Source organism: Macaca thibetana, chromosome 12, assembly GCF_024542745.1.
Source record: "Macaca thibetana thibetana isolate TM-01 chromosome 12, ASM2454274v1, whole genome shotgun sequence".
NCBI lineage: Eukaryota > Metazoa > Chordata > Mammalia > Primates > Cercopithecidae > Macaca > Macaca thibetana.
Window position 1 is genome coordinate 64,023,902 of NC_065589.1, and position 24,243 is coordinate 64,048,144.

General features: G+C 38.6%; 1 protein-coding gene and 1 non-coding gene across 9 annotated transcripts in view; both read left to right on the forward strand.

Annotated features, from left to right (window-relative positions):
• The window catches only part of CCDC141 (coiled-coil domain containing 141), a 258,308-nt gene that overhangs the window by 203,714 nt on the left and 30,351 nt on the right, over window positions 1–24,243 (forward strand). For 3 of the 8 annotated variants that reach the window (XM_050750515.1, XM_050750522.1, XM_050750523.1), the window contains 3 exons: window positions 1,064–1,180; window positions 9,479–10,329; window positions 12,773–14,652. In XM_050750515.1, the coding sequence (XP_050606472.1) occupies window positions 1,064–1,180; window positions 9,479–10,329; window positions 12,773–13,040 (1,236 nt within the window). In that variant the 3' untranslated portion in view covers window positions 13,041–14,652. The other 5 variants (XM_050750519.1, XM_050750517.1, XM_050750516.1 and 2 more) reach the window with 5 other exon arrangements.
• Window positions 15,773–15,831, forward strand: LOC126933261 (U7 small nuclear RNA). Its single transcript, XR_007718500.1, has one exon. It is a non-coding gene; the product is annotated as a U7 small nuclear RNA (small nuclear RNA).

Genomic DNA, 24,243 nt, shown 5'->3' on the forward strand with positions numbered 1-24,243 from the left:
TACATTATCTCCAGTGATTTCCAAATAATGTTGAGATGAAAAGAAGGCAAATGTTTTCTGTGTAGAGGTGAAAGGAAAATTCCAAAGAGGGTAAAAGTGCTTTACATGGGCCCCAATAGTCAATAGTGGTAGATCTGAAATTTGAATTTAGATTTAATTCAAAATCTAGCATTCTTTCCACACCAGCTGATATTTTAGAATAAGATATCAGCTGCATACCAAAGCAGAGTGATTCATTGAGCGACACAAACCAGTTCAGTTTAGAGTTGGGACTAAAAGCAGAATCTCCCCAGTAGTGGGTCTCCCTGAATCCTCCGAGCTAGTGTCGCATGTGCATTTTGATGAGCATGTGTATTGCGTGCTCCAAGGATCGTATTCCAGGTGGAATAGAGACTCTTCCATTGCAGTATGATCATCGTTCTAAACTGGCGTGTTCTATCACGTGGGATACCAGTGGCTCTTTCCACCTTTACAAAGTCTTCTTGGCTCTCGCACTGACTCCACAGCACTTTGCAAACCTCCACTACCTCCATGACTAAAACTGAGCCCCATAAATGCAGGGAACAAAATATCTTCAACCAATTGCTGTTTTTCTTTACTATACTCAGTGATATTTTATTCCTCTTTTCAAGAGTCTCCCTGGTATTTTGCTTGTGTAGATTCTCTGGATTTCCTACCTTCTTCTCCCCTAGAAACCTTTAATCATTTCTACGTCACTGCTGCTCCCCAGACTCTCCTAATGGTTTACACTGCCATGCATAATGATTCCTTTCTCTAGAGAATGCTCCTGCAGGAGCATCCTATTATAATGATTACTTTTTTCCTGCTGGGCCTTTCAACAACCAATTTTTACTGGCAATGAACTCTATCAAAGGAATGAGGCAGGAGGGAAACTGAGCTGGGAGGGATAATTTTATAAATCACATCATGGGAGTACACCAGTCTCTTGTGGAATGTATTTGCTGAAAGGTTGCAAGTGGTCTACGTTTTCTTCCAAGTAGTGTATGGCACTGTTCCTCCAACTTTCCTGGCTCAGGCTCTCACTAACTGTTGCTTTGTACAGCAGGGAGACGTTTTAAAGATGAATCCAAATTTGGAAGACTTCCATGATGATTACATTGACTTGCTAAAGGAACCAGCAAAAAATAAGCAGACAATATGCAATGAAGAAAGGAATAAGGTAAAGAAAACTACTTAACCTCAGCTATTCAGTACTTTTGCTTTGAGGTTAGAGTCATTGTTCATTGCAAAATAAAAGTGAATTGCAGCCTTCTTATCTATCCAAATAGAATTTCCCAATGTAAATGCAATGTGAGTTTCCTCCTTCCTTGCTTCCGTTGGCTCCTTACTTAGTGCTGCTTCTCTCTGCTATGCTGTTTCCTCTGAGCTTCTCACTATCAAGTACTGAAACCGTGACATTTCACAGTAGCATTGGGACAGCCATTTAAATGCCATGTCACCCCAAACCACTTCTGTTTTTCCCATCTCTAGCTGCCTTTTCCATTGTCTTTTTATATCCAATCCAACTTCAAATTTTACTTCTCCCTTTTCATCATATTGCCAAGCCATGATTTTTATTGTTTTACACAACCCATTAGCAAAGCTTAGTTCATGAAATTAGATAGTATCTTGTTCCCATAGACTCTACCTCTAAGATGATATTTCCAGGCACATTTACCAAACCATAGAATCCAGCTGAAATATAAATACTAAAGTATTTAGAGAAATGTTTAAATTATTGTAAAACATATGCACTTACTGATAAATTAAAGCATGTAATGACTACAGATACTCACAAAAATGCAAATGTATCATGATTTTGAAAGTATTATTTAAATCACAACATCATGATGGTTTTTTGGCATAAGTTGCTCACTCTCTATTCATCGCTGCTGGACTATAATAAGCTTTTGACTTTTTGCTTTGCCAAGTTGCCTGCCCCCAGTGTTTCTCTACTGAGGAGCTGAAGGAACAATCAGAGTCAACATTATTCTCAACCGTTCTCAAATTAATAAAATATACTTCTTGTGACATGAGAGTTAAAAATAAACACAAACCCTCTCCATTTGTAGTAGTTATTTCATGGAGAAAGATTTATCTTTCCTTGAAGTCAATAGAGTTCTTTCAGCTTCCTTATAGGTCCTTTCCCACAGGTTAATCTATGCCAAGGCCTGGTGCAGTTATACAGCCACCAGGCAGCAAGTACTGTTAAGCAAACTGTCTTTTTTTGTGGTAGGGTCTTGAGCCACTTAAACCCAAATTCCTCTCTGAGGCAAAGGAAAGCTGCCAAACTTTGGTCATTTTGCTGGATGTTACTCTTATATCAAATGATCTTACGTTACTCTGATTGGTCTAAATCAGGGTTTCTCAACCACAGCACCGCTGGCATTTTGGCCACAGAATTCTCTATTGTGGGGAGCTGTCCTGTGCATTGTAGGAGTTTAGCAGTGTTCCTGGCCCTGCTCACTAGATGCCAGTAGCGTCTATTATACTAAAATCACTTAAATTGAGAATGACTGTTTGACATAATAAAGAATAGCCTTAAATGCACCACATTTTCTTAAAAAGGTTTCTAAGAGTTACTAAATTCAGCATCCTATCATTTATTTTATTTAGTTCTGCACAATTTCCTACATTGTGAACTAGACACATTTACTAAGAACTCAGAAACAAAAATTGTTACCAAAGCAAACAAAAATAATTTATACTTAGCAAAAGTGCTTATCTTGCTTTTATTTTCTTATTAGAAGAAACAGATTCCTTTAAATTAAAAAAAAAAAGCAAGATTTACATTCATGGAAAAATCACTTTTGTTCTAATATAAACTAAAAAGATATAGCATCAGTCATTTCAGGTGTAAGTGAAGGTCTACAATTACAGCTGTCAAGAATTCTTATTAACATTATGTCATGTCCTGGTGCAATTGGTGTAGACAGCCAAATGAAAGGGTGGCAGTAATCTTCACTTTTAAGTAGCTCAATCACATTTACCCTCTTATTGTCTCTATTATTTATATGTACATCAGATGTAATGATTCTCCACAACCCCATGTGGGAAGCACCAAGTGAAAAGCTGGTCCTGGTATTACTGCAGTCAATTCTGATACCCTTAAATGATGGTAGCCTTCCTGAGGAAATTATTTGAGTCAGAAAGAATAGTTCCACTGAACTACCACAGAATATATTCAACACAGGGATTTTTTTTCCTGGAGATAGCAAAGTACTTCTCATTTTTCAGACCCAAAAATGCAGTAGGTGGAATTAGGCAATTCACTAAATGTAACACACGGAGCACTGCTAACAGATTAGTGATGGTGTTTTATTCCCAACGTGAGCACCGAAGCTATGAAAACTCCTCAGATTAAATGGAAGCACACAGTATTAACAGGCTCACCTAAAGTCATGGAACTATTCGGTGGAAGATGGTGGCTTTTGATGCCAGCATTTAGAGTTATAGAATTTTAGTGCTAGAAGGGATTTAACAATAATCTGATCAAATATCATTTTACAGTTGAGGAAACTGAGGCCAAAAGGGATTAAATATATTGCCCTCCAAAAATTACAGAAAGTAGTGTAAAAACTGGTAGTCACCCCAATTCTCCTGAATTTTAACCATACACTTTTCCCACAAGACCGAATGGGAGCTCCCAGGAACTGTTGCATATACATAAGCTGTTTTGTAATGATACTGTAGATGTCCATGACAAACTTTTCCCCTCTTCCTATTTATCTGTTTACAAGCAATAGCATGGAAATATTTTTGCACCAAAGAATTCAGTGGAGTGCTCTTATCAGACTGGGTAAGGAGGATCCCTGCACTCCCCCTCTACCCTCAACACACACACACTAATCCTGATCACCTGGCAGCTACAGGAAGATGTCGCTGAAACACTTGCCTTGAAAAAATTTGGGAAGAGACAAAGTGTTTTCTTCACCACCTCTCTGTTCCCTTTTCTTTTACCTTGTCCACGTAAAGTGCCCAAAAATGCCATATTACCCCTTTTTGTCTAAAGCCCCCGCTAAGGGCCTTCTCTACAAATGCCTCTTACAGACCAAGTCCTATGCTTAATATCTGTCTTTGTGTTCTTCCTACTTACCTTCATTAAATCTTATTTACCCTAAAGTAAGGCTATCTGTTATGGAGCTATTTTGGAAGATAAAGTCTTGTGGTGTTCCTTCAAATTTACCACATAAGTAGTTGCCTGCTCTATGTACTTTGAGGATTGGTTCTGCCCCCTTAGTTGAATGGATGTAGGAATATCACTGCATTCTCTCTTCCAGACACTTTTTCTGCCTACAGGGCAATGATTAAATTCAAGGGATTATGCCCATGAGCAGAAATGAAAGTTCGGAAGTCCTGACAGAGATAAGACTTGAAGCTATAGATTTAGTATTAATTAAAAGTTAATTGTTTACTAGATATGTAAGTGGGTGAGATCTTGGAGGGGCAAAGAATATAGAGACAATTAGAGAACTTCAAGATAAGGCTGCAGACCATTCATATATTTAGAAGGTGGGAAAAGAAAAAGGAATCAACAAAAAGACAAAGATCAGCCTCTCAATTTGATATAAGAAAAGCAGATTGAGAGTTGAGCTATGTTTTGGTGAATTAGATCAGTTTCCCAGCTATTTTGCCAGAACTCATTAGACTGATGTAAATATGCCCTGTCTGTACTGAACACCATAGATTTATTTAACCTTTTCTGGGTAAATAACACACACTTTTTTTTTCTAATAACAAACATGGTTTTATGGTGAAGAAATATTAACAAATAATTAGTATATGTGAATGTCTGGATAGCATTTTCGTAGTTGAAAACTAGACAGTTCTAGGAAATATAGGTCAGTGAGTTTTAAAATAATGTTTCTGGCCGGGTGCTGTGTCTTATGCCTGTAATCCCAGCACTTTGGGAGGCTGAGGCAGGTGGATCACCTGAGGTCAGGAGTTCAAGATCTGCCTGGCCAACATGGTGAAACCCTGTGTCTACTAAAAATACAAACATTAGCTGGGCGTGATGGCAGGTGCCTGTAATACCAGCTACTCGGGAGGCTGAGGCAGGAGAATCATTTGAATTTGGGAGGTGCAGGTTGCAGTGAGCCGAGATTGTGCCATTGCACTCCAGCCTTGGCAACAAGAGTGAAACTCCATCTCAAAAATAAAAATAAAATAAAATAATGTTTCCATAAAATTCCACAGTGACTTAAAAACTAAAATCTTATTTGCATTTTTAATTTTCTTAAAAATTTTTATATGATACATAATAGATGTACATAGTTTTGAGGTACCTGCGATAATTTAATACATTCATTTTTGCATTTAAGAATAAAAGCAGAAGTGCCAAGAGCCAAATGGGTTTACTCAGAAAACCACTTGCATATATATTAAACTCACCTTATCTTGTTTCCTGAGATGATTATTTAATGAATAATTCTAGATTAGTGCCATAGGCATAATTTATTATGGTTTCAAGAAGTCATCTGATAAACACACTTATGATGCTCTCTTAAGATAAGTGGAGAAATGTGCACTGAATGAGGGTTTGGCCAAGTTATAATTGTACTCGAGTGTTAAGTAGTTCATCAACATCAACCTTGGAAACAGTCTGTCTTGTGGAGATATCTGACTTTGTTCTAAACACTGCAGTGTTCAACATTTTCATCAATAGCACTAATGGACAGAGGAGGTAGCAAATTTTAGTTGACTACAAATCCAGTATGAGTCAATGGTCCCATGTGATTTTTATTTTAAAAAATGAACTAATACTATCACCTTAATAAAAACATATCATATAGGTCAAGAAGATGATGAATCCACTGATTACTTACCATCTGGAAAGTAAACAACTCTAGAAGCAAACATGTTTAATGGGGAGTTAAATGATTCCAGAAAAAGATTTGAGAAAACTCTCTCCCTCTTATTGATAGTAGAAATTATTGAGTAGTGTTATTTTCCGAGGAAAGTACTTTTTCTATTTTAGGAATTGTTCGAAGTGAAAAAATGATAGTCTTGGATTCCTTTCCTGTGTTTGGTACCAGCTAAAAGTAAGATACAGGAGTCAGGAACCAGTTAAAGCTGGATGGCTTGAACTTTTCTAGTGGGTTTCCCCAAACTTCGTGCCTGATTTAAATAGATTAAATGTGTACCTAGTCCACTTGGGTGCCCATCTAGACAACCACAGACTTCACCTCCAGGGGATTTTCATGCCTTAGAGCCAACCTGAACCCATGCATTTCATGAAAGGCAAATCCAAAAGAGAGGGCCTCATAGAGACAGATTTGAGCATGCTCAGTTCCTTCTTCCAAACCCTCAATTAGGAAATAAATTCCTCCCCAGCAGGGATTGAGGAGTTGGGAGACTGGTCTGGACTTTTATTCAAGTTTCTCTCCTAAGCTTATTGTAAATTTTCAGACAATTGTAACACATTATTCTTCTGTGGAGAGTCATAGGTTACCTGACGAAGTCATTAAGGAGTTGTCATTGTCTGCCCCTGGAAGGCCATCAAGTCAACAAATGTCCCTGCTCTTCTATAAAGGACCTTGTGGTCCAGTAGGAGTGGGACCTCCCAGAAATGACCAAAATGATGACAGAGTTGAGGCAGAAGAAGACCTGAGAGTGTCTGGTACAGAGAAAGAGGCTTAGACAGGTTGTAGGACCAATACTCCAAACAGTCAAAGAGCTGTTAAAATTGGAGAGCAGCTGGACTTTTTGTGTAGCTCCAGGAGGCCAATTCAGATCCGTTGGTGGAAATTGCAGGAAGGCAGATCTCTGCTACATGTAGGAAGATATTCTTAACACAAGTAAGGTGCATATTCTCAAAGTACTCTTTCAGAAAAAGTATTCAAATAGAGGCTGCCAGAATGTTGTAGCGGAGATTCTTAGACAATAGGTGTTTGATCAAAGTCCCTATAAGGAGGAAAATAAGCATTCTGCTTTCATGAAGAGAGAGACCGAGCTAAGCTGTGGAACGACAACCAAAACAGGGAGGGGCAATTAGTAATTTTAGTATTCTTTGTAATGAGAGGAACTTCTAAGAACATCTGGGTTTTAGACTCAGAATTTAAACTTTTACTAAATGGCGGAAGGAAACCACTTTCTCTAAGCTGGGTTAATGTTTCTCTAAGGAGAGATCATCTCTGTGGGATAGTAGAAGCAACATTGTTTTGCTTCTGCTCTTCAACTTGAAAACACTTTTTCTTTTTTTTTTTTTTTTTTTTTGGAGACAAAGTTTCACTCTTGTCACCCAGGCTGGGGTGCAATGGCACAATCTCGACTCACTGCAACCTCTGCCTCCTGAGTTCAAGAGATTCTCCTACTTCAGCCTCCCAAAGTAGCTGTGATTACAGGCAACCATCACCACGCCTAGCTAATTTTGTTTTGTTTTGTTTTTTGAGACAGTCTCACTCTGTTGCCCAGGCTGGAGTGCAGTGGTGCAATCTTGGCTTACTGCAACCTCTGCCTCCTGGGTTCAAGCTATTCTCCTGCCTCAGCCTCCCAAGTAACTGGGACTGCAAGAGCATACCACCACGCCTGGCTAATTTTATGCATTTTTAGTAGAGATGGGGTTTCACCATGTTAGCCAGGATGGTCTCTATCTCCTGAACTCGTGATCTGCCCATCTTGGCCTCCCAAAGTGCTGGGATTACAGGCATGAGCCACCGCACCTGGCCTTATTTTCTTAAAAATCACTTACAAAGTGTATATCAAGAACAGGACTACAGGCTAAAATCAAAAACTCAAAGGCAAGTCACTCAAAGGTGACTTTCCTATATGCATCAGTTAGTACAGGACAAAAACCAGTACATACTAAGTAAGAAGCCACCCAAAATGCTGAGGAACGGCACAGAAAGGAGATATAAAACAAGCAGGTGGGGATAGATGAGATCGCTTTTCAGCTTCAATGTTCTTTTGAGTCTATGCAACAGGGACATTTGAGCCTCTTCTTAAACCAGAGATGGATGTGGATTAGACTAGGACGGTGGAAGCAGAGAAAGAAGTACTGCTACTCACAGCTCCTAGCAGAACTACACTCCGATTGGAGCAAAGAGACAAGTGGCAGGTGCTTTCCTATTGTATCTTGATGTGCTCTCTTGGGAAAGGCCATCATGTCTGACTGTTCCATTAATATCTACCTCCTCCACTAGGATATCATCTCCTCAACTGCAAAGACTGATCTACTTGTATTCACCAAATTATGCCTGTAATACTAGCATGGTTCCTAGTGTATAGCAGTACGTGCTCAATAAATATTTTTTCAATGCAAGAATAAACTAAGGGACTTTAAGAAAATAAAACTAGTCATGAAGAATTGCTTACTCTATATAAGGTACATAGAGGGCTCAAATGCATAGAGCAAGAGAATAGAATGGTAGTTAACAAAGGCTGAGTCAGGGGGAAGATTGAATATGAGCGGGTTAGTGTTTAGTGTATAGAGTTTCAACTGGAAAAATGAAAAAGTTCTGGAGATGGATGGCAGTGATAGTTACACTCAATGTGAATGCACTTAATGCCACTGAACCACACACTTAAACATGGTTGAAGTGGTACATTTTTTGTATATTTCACTACAATTTATTTTAAAAAGGAATTGTTTTCTTGAGAGAGAAGACAGGTTATTCTGGGAGGGTCCGAGGAATCACCTAACAAGGGAGTCTCTGATGGTCAGCATCTGTGAGTTCACAAGGAGTGTAGACAAGCCAGATCTAAGCTGACTTTGCTGGTGTTCAGTATCTGTGTGTTTACAGGAAGTGTAGACAAGCCAGACCTAAGCTGACTTTGCTGGTGTTCAGTATCTGTGTGTTTACAGGAAGTGTAGACAAGCCAGACCTAAGCTGACTTTGCTGTTTCAGGAGACTCCTCAGATCATGGTTTGAAAGATGTTGATCCAGGCCGGGCGCGGTGGCTCAAGCCTGTAATCCCAGCACTTTGGGAGGCCGAGGCGGGTGGATCACGAGGTCAGGAGATCGAGACTATCCTGGCTAACACGGTGAAACCCCGTCTCTACTAAAAATACAAAAAACTAGCCGGGCGTGGTGGCGGGCGCCTGTAGTCTCAGCTACTCGAGAGGCTGAGGCGGGAGAATGGCATGAACCCGGGAGGCGGAGCTTGCAGTGAGCCGAGATCACGCCACTGCACTCCAGCCTGGGAGACACAGCGAGACTCCGTCTCAAAAAAAAAAAAAAAGAAAGATGTTGATCCAGTCCAACCCCTTCACTACAGATGGAAACTAGGACTTTCTCTCTTCTGTTCACAAGGTCTATCACATTTTATTCAGAACTTGAGGTCTTTGTAATGAGTCCTTAGTCATGAGAAGTGGGACTGTGCTCAGGATAGACAGACAAATGGTTTTCCTCCAGCCCCCTAAGTTTTCACCCCCTGTAGGTTTTCTCAGGTTGTCTCTCTGAAGTTGAGTTTTACTGTAATTGAAACTGGAAAAAGAAAAATGAATGAATAAGGATGATTTGGCTTTTCTGTTTTCAAGGGGCAGGTACAGGTGGCAGATCTTTTGGCCATCAATGGAACAGGGGAAGATCGGCTCCCACAAGACCTGAAGGTGTCCGCTGACAAGGAGGGTGGCGTCCAGGGCCTGCTCCTGCCTGAAGACATGCTCTCAGGGGAAGAATATGAGTGTGTCTCTCCTGATGACATCTCCTTGCCTCCTCTCCCAGAAAGCCCTGAGTCCCCCCTTGCACCATCTGACATGGAGGTGGAAGAGCCTGTCAGCTCCTCCCTCAGCCTTCACATAGGCAGCTATGCGGTGCAGGCTGGGACCAGCAGCCCAGGGAATGCCCAGGAATCTGTTCTTCCACCACCTGTTGCATTTGCGGATGCATGCAATGATAAGAGAGAAACATTTTCAAGTCATTTTGAGAGGCCCTACCTCCAGTTCAAAGCCGAGCCCCCACTAACCTCCAGAGGATTCCTGGAAAAGAGTACTGCCTTACACAGAATCAGTGCTGAACATCCAGAGAGCATGATGAGTGAAGTGCATGAGAGAGCTTTACAGCAGCACCCTCAGGCTCAGGGCGGTTTGCTAGAAACACGGGAGAAAATGCATGCTGATAATAACTTCACTAAAATCCAAGATAGGCTGCATGCTTCCCCTGATGCATTCTCAGGCCTCAGGTTTCAATCAGGCACCAGCAGGGGCTATCAGAGGCAAATGGTTCCTCGAGAAGAGATTAAAAGCACGTCAGCAAAGAGCAGCGTGGTCAGCCTAGCTGACCAGGCACCTAATTTCTCCAGGCTCCTGTCTAATGTAACTGTCATGGAAGGTTCTCCAGTGACTTTGGAAGTTGAAGTAACAGGATTTCCAGAGCCTACACTGACATGGTGGGTAGCCTATAATGACAAGCCATAAATGGAAACAAATTCAGTCACAGAGAAAAATCATTCTGTGAGCACTAACTGAAAGGTTTAGGGCTAGCTGATTAATATTCTATGACACTGCAACTCTGCATGATTCAATCTCACATCAGACCACTCTCATTTTAGAAGCAGCATAGTTAATACCTTTAAGAAAAATAAAAGGTAACCATATAAAGTACTAATAATTTAACAAATTTCCAAAGCACTGTAGGTTGGTTGTGCTTGTTTTTTTCTGTGTTAAACATTCCACATTTCTAAAGATTGTGGGTTGAAATTATTTTCTATTGTCTATTTCTATATAAGCATGGCATCTGCTTGTTTTAACTACCTTTATGCAATTGAAAAATACAAGAATTTGGTTTTTTCCCCTTCTCTCTCATTTACCTCTTTCATCTTTTTCCTCTTTCCAACAGAGTCACACATGTCATCTTTGTAACATTTTGTTTTACTAGGATTTCTTTTTACAAATTTTTTCAATATGAGAGATGGAATAAAAATATTTCTGTCACAGTTGTTCCAGGTGACAGGCAATAAACTCATTTTTGTAAGGTAGTATAATAACTGGGCTGTGAACGATATGATTTCACTCTGGAGACATCATTATTTTTTAGCCTATTTGTTTCAGTAAAAGCAAACTGTAGAATACTGGTTTTGGATTGCCTACTGTTGGTAACAAAAGCAGTTCTTTCTCAATATGTGGGTTACTTTTAAACATTTGGAAAATTCTCATCCTTAAGTAAATTTATTTGAGGACAAAGTTACAAATCTGCGAGACCTAGTTTATACTTATAAACTAAGATTAAGTAAAATAGCATTTATTGATCACAATATTTCAGTAGATATTAAATGATCAGTTTCGATTATTGTGTGTGCCCATTAATGGTACTTGAAATATGAACCAGTTATCTAAGGAACTTATGAGAAAACTCTGGTTTCTCAAATTATTAAAAGAAACTGCACTTGTGCTATATTAGTGCGGTCACTTTTGCTTTTTGTTTTATTGTCTTTATTATTGCATGTTTTTTTACAAATCAGGAGTGTCATATTTATGAATTTTAAAAATATTTAATTCATTATTAAATCTCAGTTCACTCCAAAGAAAAATGTTGTCAGATGTATTTCTTGTTTTTGTCCACACAGTAAATATTAATAATTTGGTTAGTGTGTATGTGGTTAAAGAACCACTGCTACTTACATGTTGTTGAAGAATATCACAGTGTTGTAAACAAATGTTTTGCCATCAGATTTACAACTGTGCTCAAATAGTAACTGACAAGCTTTCAGGATATCATACATTTTTAGGACACCCAGGAAAAGGCAAAGTTATCACTTAGGCAATGGGAACAGAAGACGATTCAGATTTGTCATCCCCCCTGAGTGGTTGATTGTGGGTATAAATAAATAAACAAGAATCTCAGATATACAAAATAAACTATTTGCTTTATAAAAACATGCAGTTAAGCACTCATGTTCATAGGAAACTTTTAGAAATATGTTATTAGTCATAATCCAGTTGCATAAATACCTTTTATATTTACAAGCCATTTTCTTCTAATGAAATTGCTTTAAAAAAATTAAATGAAGTGATTTCATCAGGAGGTGATGTTAAGTCCAGTCCTCTAAAACAGCACATCTGTATTGTCGTGTGGATATCATGGTATGAATATGATGGAGTAGATGAGTCTCACTCCAATACAATTTCTGAGGAGTCCCAGCTGCTGTTCCAGAGTGGCAAAAAGAATAAAGCTGGACAACATGAGGGTGCCATTTCACACCCTAGATAATTGTTACTATAAGCAAATGGTGGCCTAATGTGATCAGATGGTCTGTTTTGTTTTTGTTTTTAGATGTAGCTGTATATCTGAATTTTCATTTGCAATTTTCCAATTTTTAAAGGATTTCAAAAAATTCAGTTTTCCAAAAACATTGTCTGAGCCAGTCGAAGCAATTCTCTCCCCACCAGTTGCCAACTTCAGCTTGAAAGATAAACAGCCCATAATACCAGCTACTCAGGAGGCTGAGGGAGGCAGATTGCTTGAAACCAGGAGTTCAAGACCAGTCTGGGTAACACGTGAGATCCTGTCTCTTAAGAAAAATGAAAAATGAAAAACTTAGCCTGCTCATGGTAGTAGGTGCCTATAGTCCCAGCTACTTGAGAGCCAGAGGTGGGAGGACTGCTTGAGCCCAGGAGTTTGAGGCTGCAGTGATCTCTGATTCTGCTACTGCACTCTAGCCTACTAAAGAAAAAAAGATAAAGAGCCCCACTGGAATTTGTTGTGGCTACAATGTTCCTACTAATCCTAGAGAATATTGCGTGGTAATAGGCCTATTTGCAACCGTTATTAGAACTTGGAAATAATGTGAATGAACAGCAATCCTGACTTTAAAAACTGCCTCTCTGCTTCAGGTACAAGAATGGCCAGAAACTGTCTACAGATGGGCACTTACAGGTTTTACACAAGGAGACAAGGCATTCCGTGTTCATTCCGAAGGTATGCAAGGGAGACGAAGGCCTCTATGTGGCTCAGGCCCAAAACCCTAGCGGCACTCTCTCTTCCAATGTCATCCTCCATGTGACGGGTAACTGCAGGCCGCCAATCACAAGAATAAACTGGATAACGCTGTGTGTCGTCTATGTTAGTGTGTCCCTAATGTACTGGCTACTCACACAATAACTGTGGTATTGGCACCAATGGACATCATTCTCATGTACCTAAAGAACAATGCCACTGTTTATCTTCCTGCACCTCCTGCAAAGCATCTCCCACCAAGTGTATCTCCAGTCTCATCACCATACCTGTTTGGCCAATACCACTGCTAGGTGAAATAATCGAATTTTCTTGAGTGTTTAATATAGTTGAAAAGCTTGATAAATTATCTGTAGTGGATAAGAACATATTTTTGTACTCTAGAAAGAGATGTTTTCAACATAATATGCAGCAAAACTATTCTATGCCTACTCCCTCCTAATTTAAGGGTGTGCAGATGAAGGCTGACATTGGCATAGAGATGTGCTAAATTTCAAATACAGTTGTTTATTTATTTTTAATTGTATTTAAAAACATCTCTTTGTAGGGAATATCGGTAGAACTATTGAATTGATGTTGTATTTTTGCATTAGCTGTCCTTTAATTTTGCTTTCCATGTCTTGATCTTTTTACTGAAATGCATTCTGTGTAATTTCAACACAGACGACATTCCTGAGTCTGATGATGACACTGTAAATAATCATTCCTCATGTTGCTCTCACGGATTTGACATTGGAGAATAGACGTGCCATCAACTTTAAATAGAGCTTCCATCTTTTGTCAGCTCTGCATGTCATATAGCAAGATGGAATACAGGTTGCAAGAAAGAACCAGCATTATTCCTGACATTCTATTGATGTGTTTTGAGCAGCAATGTGTACATTGTAACCAGGTGTTTCTGCTTCTAATCTTGATTCTGCTGATGACCATTTTTATATTCTATGGCAAAGTATCTCATTGCCTCAGTTTCCTGTCTGGAAAATGAGTTCATCATCTACCTCTTGGGCAATTGAGAGTTTTCATTTTGTGTCTTTTAAACATCTGGAAAATGGAAAGCACTCTATGAGGGCTAAGGATAATGATATTGTTTAATGTAATTTGTCATCAGACTGGCCTCCTGCTCACTATTTCTTTATTTTTTTTTAGATGCTGTTTTTTTAGAATATTAAATTAAAGGGGTGCTGTTAATATGTAATTTTCAACGAGTTCCATGGGGGAAAGTGATGTTTTATGAATTAGAACTTAAATTCCTATCTAATTTCTTAAGACTGCATTCTTTTCAAAGACTTGAAATTAAACTCAGGAGGATACATTTTGTTTGTTCCAAGGGGAAACATGTAATAGAATGGTATGAGATGAATTCTATCCTTTTATTATAATAATTGTTACTATAATATTGAAGTATTCTATGCCTTTCTGCAACACTTTATTCAGAAAAGATCATTTTTTGGCCTCCTTTTAAAAATAAGCATGAAGTAGGGAGGCATTTGTTTTTTAGATTTTAAATGTAGTCTTACTATGCTGAGGAAAATCTTCAGTTGAAAGAATAATTCATTACAGATTTTTGATGAAGGGAAGAAATTAATTATGTTGCTGGAAGACTGTCTACAAATAACCAAAATATTTAAATATAATATATTCAAGTTGTTATTAAAAAGTTGCTGAATGTTATCTGAAGATGTGAAATGTGTAGTCAAGTAAGAAGTTGGCATATACTTTCTTGTGCTGCATATCCAATTCAATTAAAAAATTAAATCTCCGTTTCCTTCTAAATTTTGATAGAACCATATTAAAAGCTTGTATATACAACATCCTAAGGAATTTCTCTTAACTACTTTTTTTTTCTTTTTTTTTTTTTTTTTTTTTTGAGAAAGACTCTTTCTCCGTTGCCCAGTGCAGTGGTGCCATCTTGGCTTACTGCAACCTCCACCTCCGGGTTCAAGCGATTCTTCTGCTTCAGCCTCCCGAGTAGCTAGGATTATAGGCATGCCTACCTAATGTTTGTGTTTGTAGTAGAAACCAGGTTTCATCATGTTGGCCAGGCTGGGCCTCAGCCTCCCAAAGTGCCAGGATTACAGGTATGAGCCACCATACCCGGCCTCTTGTATCCTTTTTGTCCAATTTCAAATAATGTTCGAATCTTGCCTAACTGCTATTGCCTATGTTGAAGCTAAAGAGTAAAAACCTGTTCATGTCCAAAGAAGGCAGGTGAGACCTGGTAACGAACTGTCTCTCTTCCCACTTTCTCTTTCTTATGACTTTGGCAGGATCTCCCTTCCCATTTTGTCAACATGGTTGAATTTGTGTGTTGAGGTTGTGAGGGCATGGGAATTCCTGGTTTGCTTTTTCTATTGCATGCTTGTTCATGTTAACTCTTTGGGGAGCAGAGTGAGATGCATATATATCCATGGTGTATGATGGAAAAAAGCATGCAAAATCCATTTCGAGAGAGAGAGAGAAAGGTGGGTGTGGGGAGCACAAAGATCAGAAAAGAGTACTATGCTGATATTCAAGATATAGTACAGATAGCTTTCTGTGTACCTATCCATCTACCTGTTCCTCTGGGCTATTGATTGACTCCCACAGCAGTAAAGAATAATTATTCAGTTATTCTTCTGGTTATGTTTTAATTTCAAAAACTTAAGTGTGATTTTCCTTTTTGCTGGGATTTCTGTCTTGAGCAAACAATTCTTCTTATGAAAGTATCAATTGCAGTTACTGGTTAAAAACATAAGACCCAGGAAATTTAAGTGTTGTTTCTATTTTAAGGTATATACCTAATTTATAACCATTTACTTCTAGAGAAAATCCTGAATGGTTAGTAATATCAAAAGATTTTCAACAAGAAAACTAAAATGAAAAGAAAGATTAAAAATTATATGTGTTACAGCTCTTCTAGAATTTGTCTAGCAGGTTTTCTGGTGAAAATTAAACTCAAGATTTTCACCAGAAAACTTTTTAAAACTTCCAAACTCTTAAACAAATTGTAAATACTTGATACTTCAAAGAACTGCAAAACAAAATGTTTTTAAGTTTTCATAAGGCAAAATCATTGAGTTTTCCAGCTTTGATTTTCCAATAAAAGGACGTATAAATATTTGGTGGTAGTTTTTCACACTCAATTCCAAGAGAAATTTACCGTAGGAATCTTTACATTTGAATCTCTGAATATTCTATGATATTTAAAATATTTGAACAAGATGCAGACAATTTTTTAGCTATTTTAATCAATAATGGTAACCTCTTTCACTCATAATCAAGACACATACTTAAAATAGATGACTATAAGACTGTCCTAACTGCTTTGCTCAAATTTAAAATTCCTCAAGTAGTTCATAGGCCTTTTACAACCTGGCCTCCCCTCTCCACCCTCTGTTTGATCTCCTCTTATTACCCCCAACCCCTAGCGAAGTGACATTTAACCTCAGGGTTTTCACCTGTCATGCTCTTCTCTCCAGCCCTTTCTTCCTATAACTTTCTTACTATCTTCACCACCCTCTCTTCATGTGACTTAAGTCTTGCTTACGTTCCAGTTCCACTGAGACACAGCTTCCCCTGAAAAGCCTCCTGACCCATCAAGTCCAGAGTAGATGGTCCTGCCATGTGCACTGTCAGCACCTGCACTGCCCAGCCACACCCCTGAATACACACACGGGAATTGCAGGTTTGAGCATCTGTTTCCTCTGGCTAGGTGGTAAGAACCTTATCAGCAGGATCCATGACAGCCCTGTTGTCCTTGTATTGCCAGTACCTGAGACACAGTCACACTCAGTAAACTCGTTTGAATTGAATTGTTGCCAAGGGTAAAAATAAATAAATAAATAAACCTAGCTTGTTTTTCTCCCCTTTTTAGAGAGAGGAGAGGGGAAATGTAAAAAGACAAAGATAATTCTCCCTTCTTATAGACAGGAGTCAATCCAAATCAGGCCCTAACAATGAAGCATGCTTGAAAATTTCTCACCTCACCTGAAAAATTTGTGTGAGAACCCTCCAGACCCTCTGGGCTAGACCCTGATTGAAAATTTCAATTTAAAAATAGATGCTGGCACGAGGGACTAAAATAATAGTGAGGAGGAAAGAGGAAAGGTCCAGGATTGTTGTTCCTGGATCAATATTGTTCCAACATATGAAAGCGTTCCAACATTTTAAAACATATGTACTCAGGCATAAATCATCATCCGGTATGAGGAAATGGATGCCTCCACTCTCTATGACTAAATCCAAACTGTCAAAACCAGAATTTATGTACTTCTTTAAAACACTACGTAAATGATCAATATTTAATTGTAGCTGGGGCTCAGTAATCTGAGCTGTGAACAGATCTTATTTGAAACCAGTATTTCATACATACTTGTAAATATAAAGAAAGCCAAATCCAAGAACTTAAGAGTATTTGAATTCCAAATGAAGAAAGGAAAGAATATCTTATTTTGTTCTGCTTTATGTTTGTCTTTATTCATGACCATTTCTTACTAAAAATTACCATCTGAAGCTTTTGACGCTCCTGTTGTATGCACGGCATTTTAAGTGCAGCCATGAAATAAGTTAGTTGAAACAAAATAAAATACCTCCTAACAGTATGCTCTGATATTGTGTCAATGTAAATGCCAAAGCATGACAGACTTTTCCATTTATAATAAGCGGAATCTTGAGTTGCATTGGAAAGCTAAAAGATTTGCACTGACTTAAATGAAAAAGTGTCCTTTTTAAAGCAAAAACAATTCATTTTGTCTGTGCTCATCACAGGAGATGAGATTTGAATGCTATCAGTTGTGCATGAATTCAACCTCAAAAACAGGAAGCACACAGCTGTGATTCTGGCCTTTTTCCATGAATCTCCACAGCACTGTTCCTTTTGATGGTGAGAGTTTGTATAACATCAGGAACCATCTGAGCATCAGTGCAGGTTGGAGGCATGACACTCCTCAGGGTGAACAAGCCTTTGTGTTGAGAGTTTGAGTGTTTGGCCTGCTCACTCTTCCTTCTGTTCAACAGCAGTTTCATTTGTGTAACCCAGGACAGGGCAAATCGGATTCCTTGGATCCTCCTTTTTTGTACCATAAAATTAACATCCTATCTTCCTTAAAGAGCAAGAGTGCAGAAATAATTGTATAGACAAGAATGCATGTGTATTCCCAATTCGCACAATAAAAACTGGGTGAAATCAAAATGTATTTTAACCATATGAGTAGATGGAAAAAATAGATCAAATCCAATTTTTCTTTAAACCAGAAAAATAATAGTTACATAACATGACGTTTTCTATCTGTATTCTCATGGCTCCTTGCCATGGCTCTTTTTCCATTTAGAATGCACGTAAACATCAATACTTGTGAAATAGCAGCTCCAGAACTAGGTAATAAAATGAAATCATCTTTTTCCTTTGTCATTCAACAACTGTTCTTTTTACAAGAACTTTATTGATTCAAGTATCTACAAAATGGTATTTTTATCTTACGTATGCATTTTAAAAAATCATGTGATAAAATCTTTTGAGCATAAAAAATCAGTGAAATATAAAAGGACATACTTTATTCATGGCAAATTGTCTCCAGCACATATTATGCTAATGATGGCAGACAGCCACCTCTCTTTGTAATAATTATTATGCACACCCACACACAAACAAGCTGTTGGAAAACAGAGTCAGCTGGAAATGCAGACAAGGTAGGAAACCACTTACTTGGCAGAGTCAGAAAGGCGAATATGCCCATTTGCTCCAGAGCCGCTCCTCTAGCAGCTGCTGCCATGCCAACCCTGCAGGGCCAGCCTTTGATTCAAGTGAATGCAGCTCCAGAAGGTGCCTTTTAAAATGCATTTTTATTCGTTTCTATTACTCTTACAAGAGTAATAGTATTTCTTATCACATTCTGGTCTGGACTAGTAGATTAAATAAGAATGCTTCCCCACTTAAAGAACATAATTTCTGGTGAGAAAATGGGGTCTATGGAAAGATGAAAGATTTGCAGGCTGTGTTCCACTTAGGGGTGGTGACTGGGGATATGTAAAACTAGAAGGGATAAACTGGCTACACAACACGGTGAGGATGCTCAGTGTCAGCTTTGGCTTTCAGCTTCCCTGACTGTGTGAATTTCCTATGGATTCTGGAAATGTTTTTAGGGAACTCCCCGAGAAAAAGTTAGAGACCCCAATAAAATGTTTCTACATGACAATTTTTGTTACCCAGTAAGAGGACTCTACTGGATTTAGTAGTGTCAAGGTGGACCCTACGTCCAGTTCCTGGTGTCTTTATAAGGAGGCCATGGCAGACACAGAGACACAGAGGAGACACACAGGGAGGAGGCAGTACATGACACATGACAACAGAGGCAGAGATTGGAGTAATGCAGCTGCTATCAGCCAAGGTGCACCAGAGATTGCAATCACTGGAAGCTAAAGGAAGTGAGGAAAGATTCTTCCCTAAAGCCCTTGGAGGGAGAATGGTTGCTTTACTTTAGAGTTTGGACTTTTGGATTTCTAGCCTTCTGAACTATGAAATAATAAATTTCTGTTGTTTCAAGCCACTCTGTTTGTGGTACTTTGTTATGGCAGCCCTAGGAAGCTAATACAATGACCATGTTTTAGAAGAACCAATACAAATCTCTGGTAATAAAATTCCTAGAGACCGTTACTGGACACCAGTCAGCCTTTCAAACCAGCACTCCTGTGGTGTGCTGGAATACCTCTGCTTCCTTCTTGATTTGAAGGGATCACCTTGGTATATTTCGGTCAATCAGTAACTTTTCATCTTCTATGTGAACATCACCCCCTAAGTGCACTATGGTGCAAAGAGTTCTAGAGGAAGCTGAAATTATTCACAACAGGGGTCGAGGAAGGCAGAAAGAAAGTTGTGTTTAGACATATAATGAAAGTAAGACTATATACAATGAAAGGAAGGAGAAGAGAGAGAAAAAAATAGGATTACTAACAGTCAAAAATTAAGAAATACTGACCTAAACAACACTATCAATCTACTTCATCTAATTGACACATAGAATATGCCATCCAACAAAGGCAAAATACACATTCTTCTCATGCTCACATGGAGCATTTTCTAAGATAGACCACATTCTTGGCCATACATCATACATTAAAAATTTAAAAGAATAATAATTATACAAAAGCAGGTTTACAGACTGCAATGGAATGAAACAAGAAATTAATAACAAAGCTCAAAAATCCAGAAATATTTGTAGATTAAACAGCACACTTCTTTTTTTTTTTTTTACACTTTAAGTTCTAGGGTACATATGCACAACGTGCAGGTTTGTTACATACGTATACAGGTGCCATGTTGGTGTGCTGCACCCATTAACTCGTCATTTACATTAGGTATATCTCCTAATACTATCCCTCCCCCCTCCGCCCTCCCCACAATAGGCCCCGGTGTGTGATGTTCCCCTTCCCGTGTCCAAGTGATCTCATTGTTCAATTCCCACCTATGAGTGAGAACACGCAGTGTTTGGTTTTCTGTTCTTGCAATAGTTTACAGAGAATGATGGTTTCCAGCTGCATCCATGTCCCTACAAAGGACATGAACTCATCCGTTTTTATGGCTGCGTAGTATTCCATGGTGTATATGTGCCACATTTTCTTAATCCAGTCTGTCACTGATGGACATTTAGGTTGATTCCAAGTCTTTGCTATTGTGAATAGTGCCACAATAATCATACATGTGCATGTGTCTTTATAGCAGCATGATTTATCATCCTTTGGGTATATCCCCAATAATGGGATGGCTGGGTCAAATGGTATTTCTAGTTCTATATCCTTGAGGAATCACCACACTGTTTTCCACAATGGTTGAACTAGTTTACAGTCCCACCAACAGTGTAAAAGTGTTCCTATTTCTCCACATCCTCTCCAGCACCTGTTGTTTCCTGATTTTTTAATGATTGCCATTCTAACTGGTGTGAGATGGTATGTCATTTTGGTTTTGATTTGCATTTCTCTGATGGCCAGTGATGATGAGCATTTTTTCATGTGTCTTTTGGCTGTATGAATGTCTTCTTTTGAGAAGTGTCTGTTCATATCCTTTGCCCACTTTTTGATGGGGTTGTTTTTTTCTTGTAAATTTGTTTGAGTTCTTTGTAGGTTCTGGATATTAGCCCTTTGTCAGATGAGTAGTTTACAAAAATTTTCTCCCATACTGTAGGTTGCCTGTTCACTCTGATAGTAGTTTCTTTTGCTGTGCAGAAGCTCTTTAGCTTCATTAGATCCCAATTGTCAATTTTGGCTTTTGTTGCCATTGCTTTTGGTGTTTAGACATGAGGTCCTTGCCCATGCCTATGTCCTGAATGGTATTGCCTCGGTTTTCTTCTAGGGTTTTTATGGTTTCAGGTCTAACATTTAAGTCTCTAACCCATCTTGAATTAATTTTCATGTAAGGAGTAAGGAAGGGATCCAGTTTCAACTTTCTACTTATGGCCAGCCAATTTTCCCAGCACCTTTTATTAAATAGGGAATCCTTTCCCCATTTCTTGTTTTTGTGAGGTTTGTCAAAGATCAGATGGCTGTAGATGTGTGGTATTATTTCTGAGGGCTCTGTTCTGTTCCATTGGTCTATATGTCTGTTTTGGAACCAGTACCATGCTGTTTTGGTTACTGTAGCCTTGTAGTATAGTTAGAACTGATAGAGATGAAAACCATGACACAAGAACTACGTGACAAATGCACAAGCTTCAGTAACCAACTCAAACAACTGGAAGAAGGAGTATCAGTGATTGAAGATCAAATGAATGAATGAAGCGAGAAGAGAAGTTTAGAGAAAAAAGAGTAAAAAGAAATGAACAAAGCCTGCAAGAAATATGGAATTATGTGAAAAGCCCAAATCTACGTCTGATTGGTTTGCCTGAAAGTGATGGGGAAAATGGAACCAAATTGGAAAACACACTGCAGGATATCATCCAGGAGAACCTCCCCAACTCTCCCCAAAGCAGGCCAACATTCAAATTCAGGAAATACAGAGAATGCCACAAAGATACTACTCGAGAAGAGCAACTCCAAGAAACATAATTGTCAGATTCACCAAAGTTGAAATGAAGGAAAAAATGTTAAGGGCAGCCAGAGAGAAAGGTCGGGTTACCCACTAAGGGAAGCCCATCAGACTAACAGCGGATCTCTCAGCAGAAACTCTACAAGCCAGAAGAGAGTAGGAGCCATTATTCAATATTCTTAAAGAAAAGAATTTTCAACCCAGAATTTCGTATCCAGCCAAACTAAGTTTCATAAGTGAAGGAGAAATAAAATCCTTTACACATAAGCAAATGCTTAAAGATTTTGTCACCACCAGGCCTGCCCAACAAGAGATCCTGAAGGAAGCATTAAACATGGAAAGGAACAACTGGTACCAGCCATTGCAAAAACATGTCAAAATGTAAAGTCCATCAATGCTAGGAAGAAACGGCATCAACTAATGAGCAAAATAACCAGCTAATACCATAATGACAGGATCAAGTTCACACATAACAATATTAACCTTAAATGTAAATGGACTAAATGGTCCAATTAAAAGACACAGACTGGAAAATTGGATAAAGAGTCAAGACCCATCAGTTTGCTGTATTCAGGAGATGCATCTCACATGCAGAGACACACATAGGCTCAAAATAAAGGGATGCAGGAAGATCTACCAAGCAAATGGAAAACAAAAAAAAGCAGGGGTTGCAATCCTAGTCTCTGATAAAACAGACTTGAAACCATCAAAGATCAAAAGAGACAAAGAAGGCCATTACATTGTGGTAAAGGGATCAATTCATCAGGAAGAGCTAACTATCCTAAATATATATGCATCCAATACAGGAACACTCAGATTCATAAAGCAAGTCCTTAGAGATTTACAAAGAGACTTAGACTCCCATACAATAATAATGGGAGATTTTAACACCTCATTGTCAACATTAGATAGAACAACGAGACAGAAAGTTAACAAGGATATCCAGGAATTGAACTCAACTCTACACCAAGCGGATCTAATAGACATCTACAGAACTTTCCACCCCAAATCAACAGAATATACATTCTTCTCAGCACCACATCATGCTTATTCCAAAATTGACCACATAGTTGGAAGTAAAGCACACCTCAGCAAGTGTAAAAGAACAGAAATTATAACAAACTGTCTCTCAGACCACAGTGCAATCAAACTAGAACTCAGGACTAAGAAACTCAATCAAAACCGCTCAACTACATGGAAACTGAACAACCTGCTCCTGAATGACTACTGGGTACATAACGAAATGAAGGCAGAAATAAAGATGTTCTTTGAAACCAATGAGAACAAAGATACAACATACCAGAATCTCTGGGACACATTTAAAGCAGTGTGTACAGGGAAATTTATAGCACTAAAAGCCCACAAGAGAAAGCAGGAAAGATCTAAAATTGACACCCTAACATCACAATTAAAAGAACTAGAGAAGCAAGAGCAAACACATACAAAATCTAGCAGAAGGCAAGAAATAACTAAGATCAGAGCAGAACTGAAGGAGATAGAAACACAAAAAACCCTCCAAAAATCAATGAATCCAGGAGCTGGTTTTCTGAAAAGGTCAACAAAATTGATAGACCACTAGCAAGACTAAGAAAGAAGAAAAGAGAGAAGAATCAAATCGACGCAATAAAAAATGATAAAAGGGATATCACCACCGACCCCACAGAAATACAAACTACCATCAAAGAATACTATAAACACCTCTATGCAAATAAACTAGAAAACCTAGAAGAAATGGATAATTTCCTGGACACTTACACTCTCCCAAGACTAAACCAGGAGAAAGTTGAATCCCTGAATAAACCAATAGCAGGCTCTGAAATTGAGGCAATAATTAATAGCCTACTAACCAAAAAAAGTCCAGGACCAGATGGATTCACAGTCGAATTCTACCAGAGGTACAAGGAGTAGTTGGTACCATTCCTTCTGAAACTATTCCAATCAATAGAAAAAGAGGGAATCCTCCCTAACTCATTTTATGAGGCCAACATCATCCTGATACCAAAGCCTGGCAGAGACACAACAAAAAAAGAGAATTTTAGACCAATATCCCTGATGAACATCGATGCAAAAATCCTCAACAAAATACTGGCAAACCTAATCCAGCAGCACATCAAAAAGTTTATCCACCATGATGAAGTGGGCTTCATCCTGGGATGCAAGGCTGGTTCAACATATGCAAATCAATAAGCGTAATCCAGCATATAAACAGAACCAAAGACAAAAACCACATGATTATCTCAATAGATGCAGAAAAGGCGTTTGACAAAATTCAACAGCCCTTCATGCTAAAAACTCTCAATAAAGTCAGTATTGATGGAACGTATCTCAAAATAATAAGAGCTATTTATGACAAAC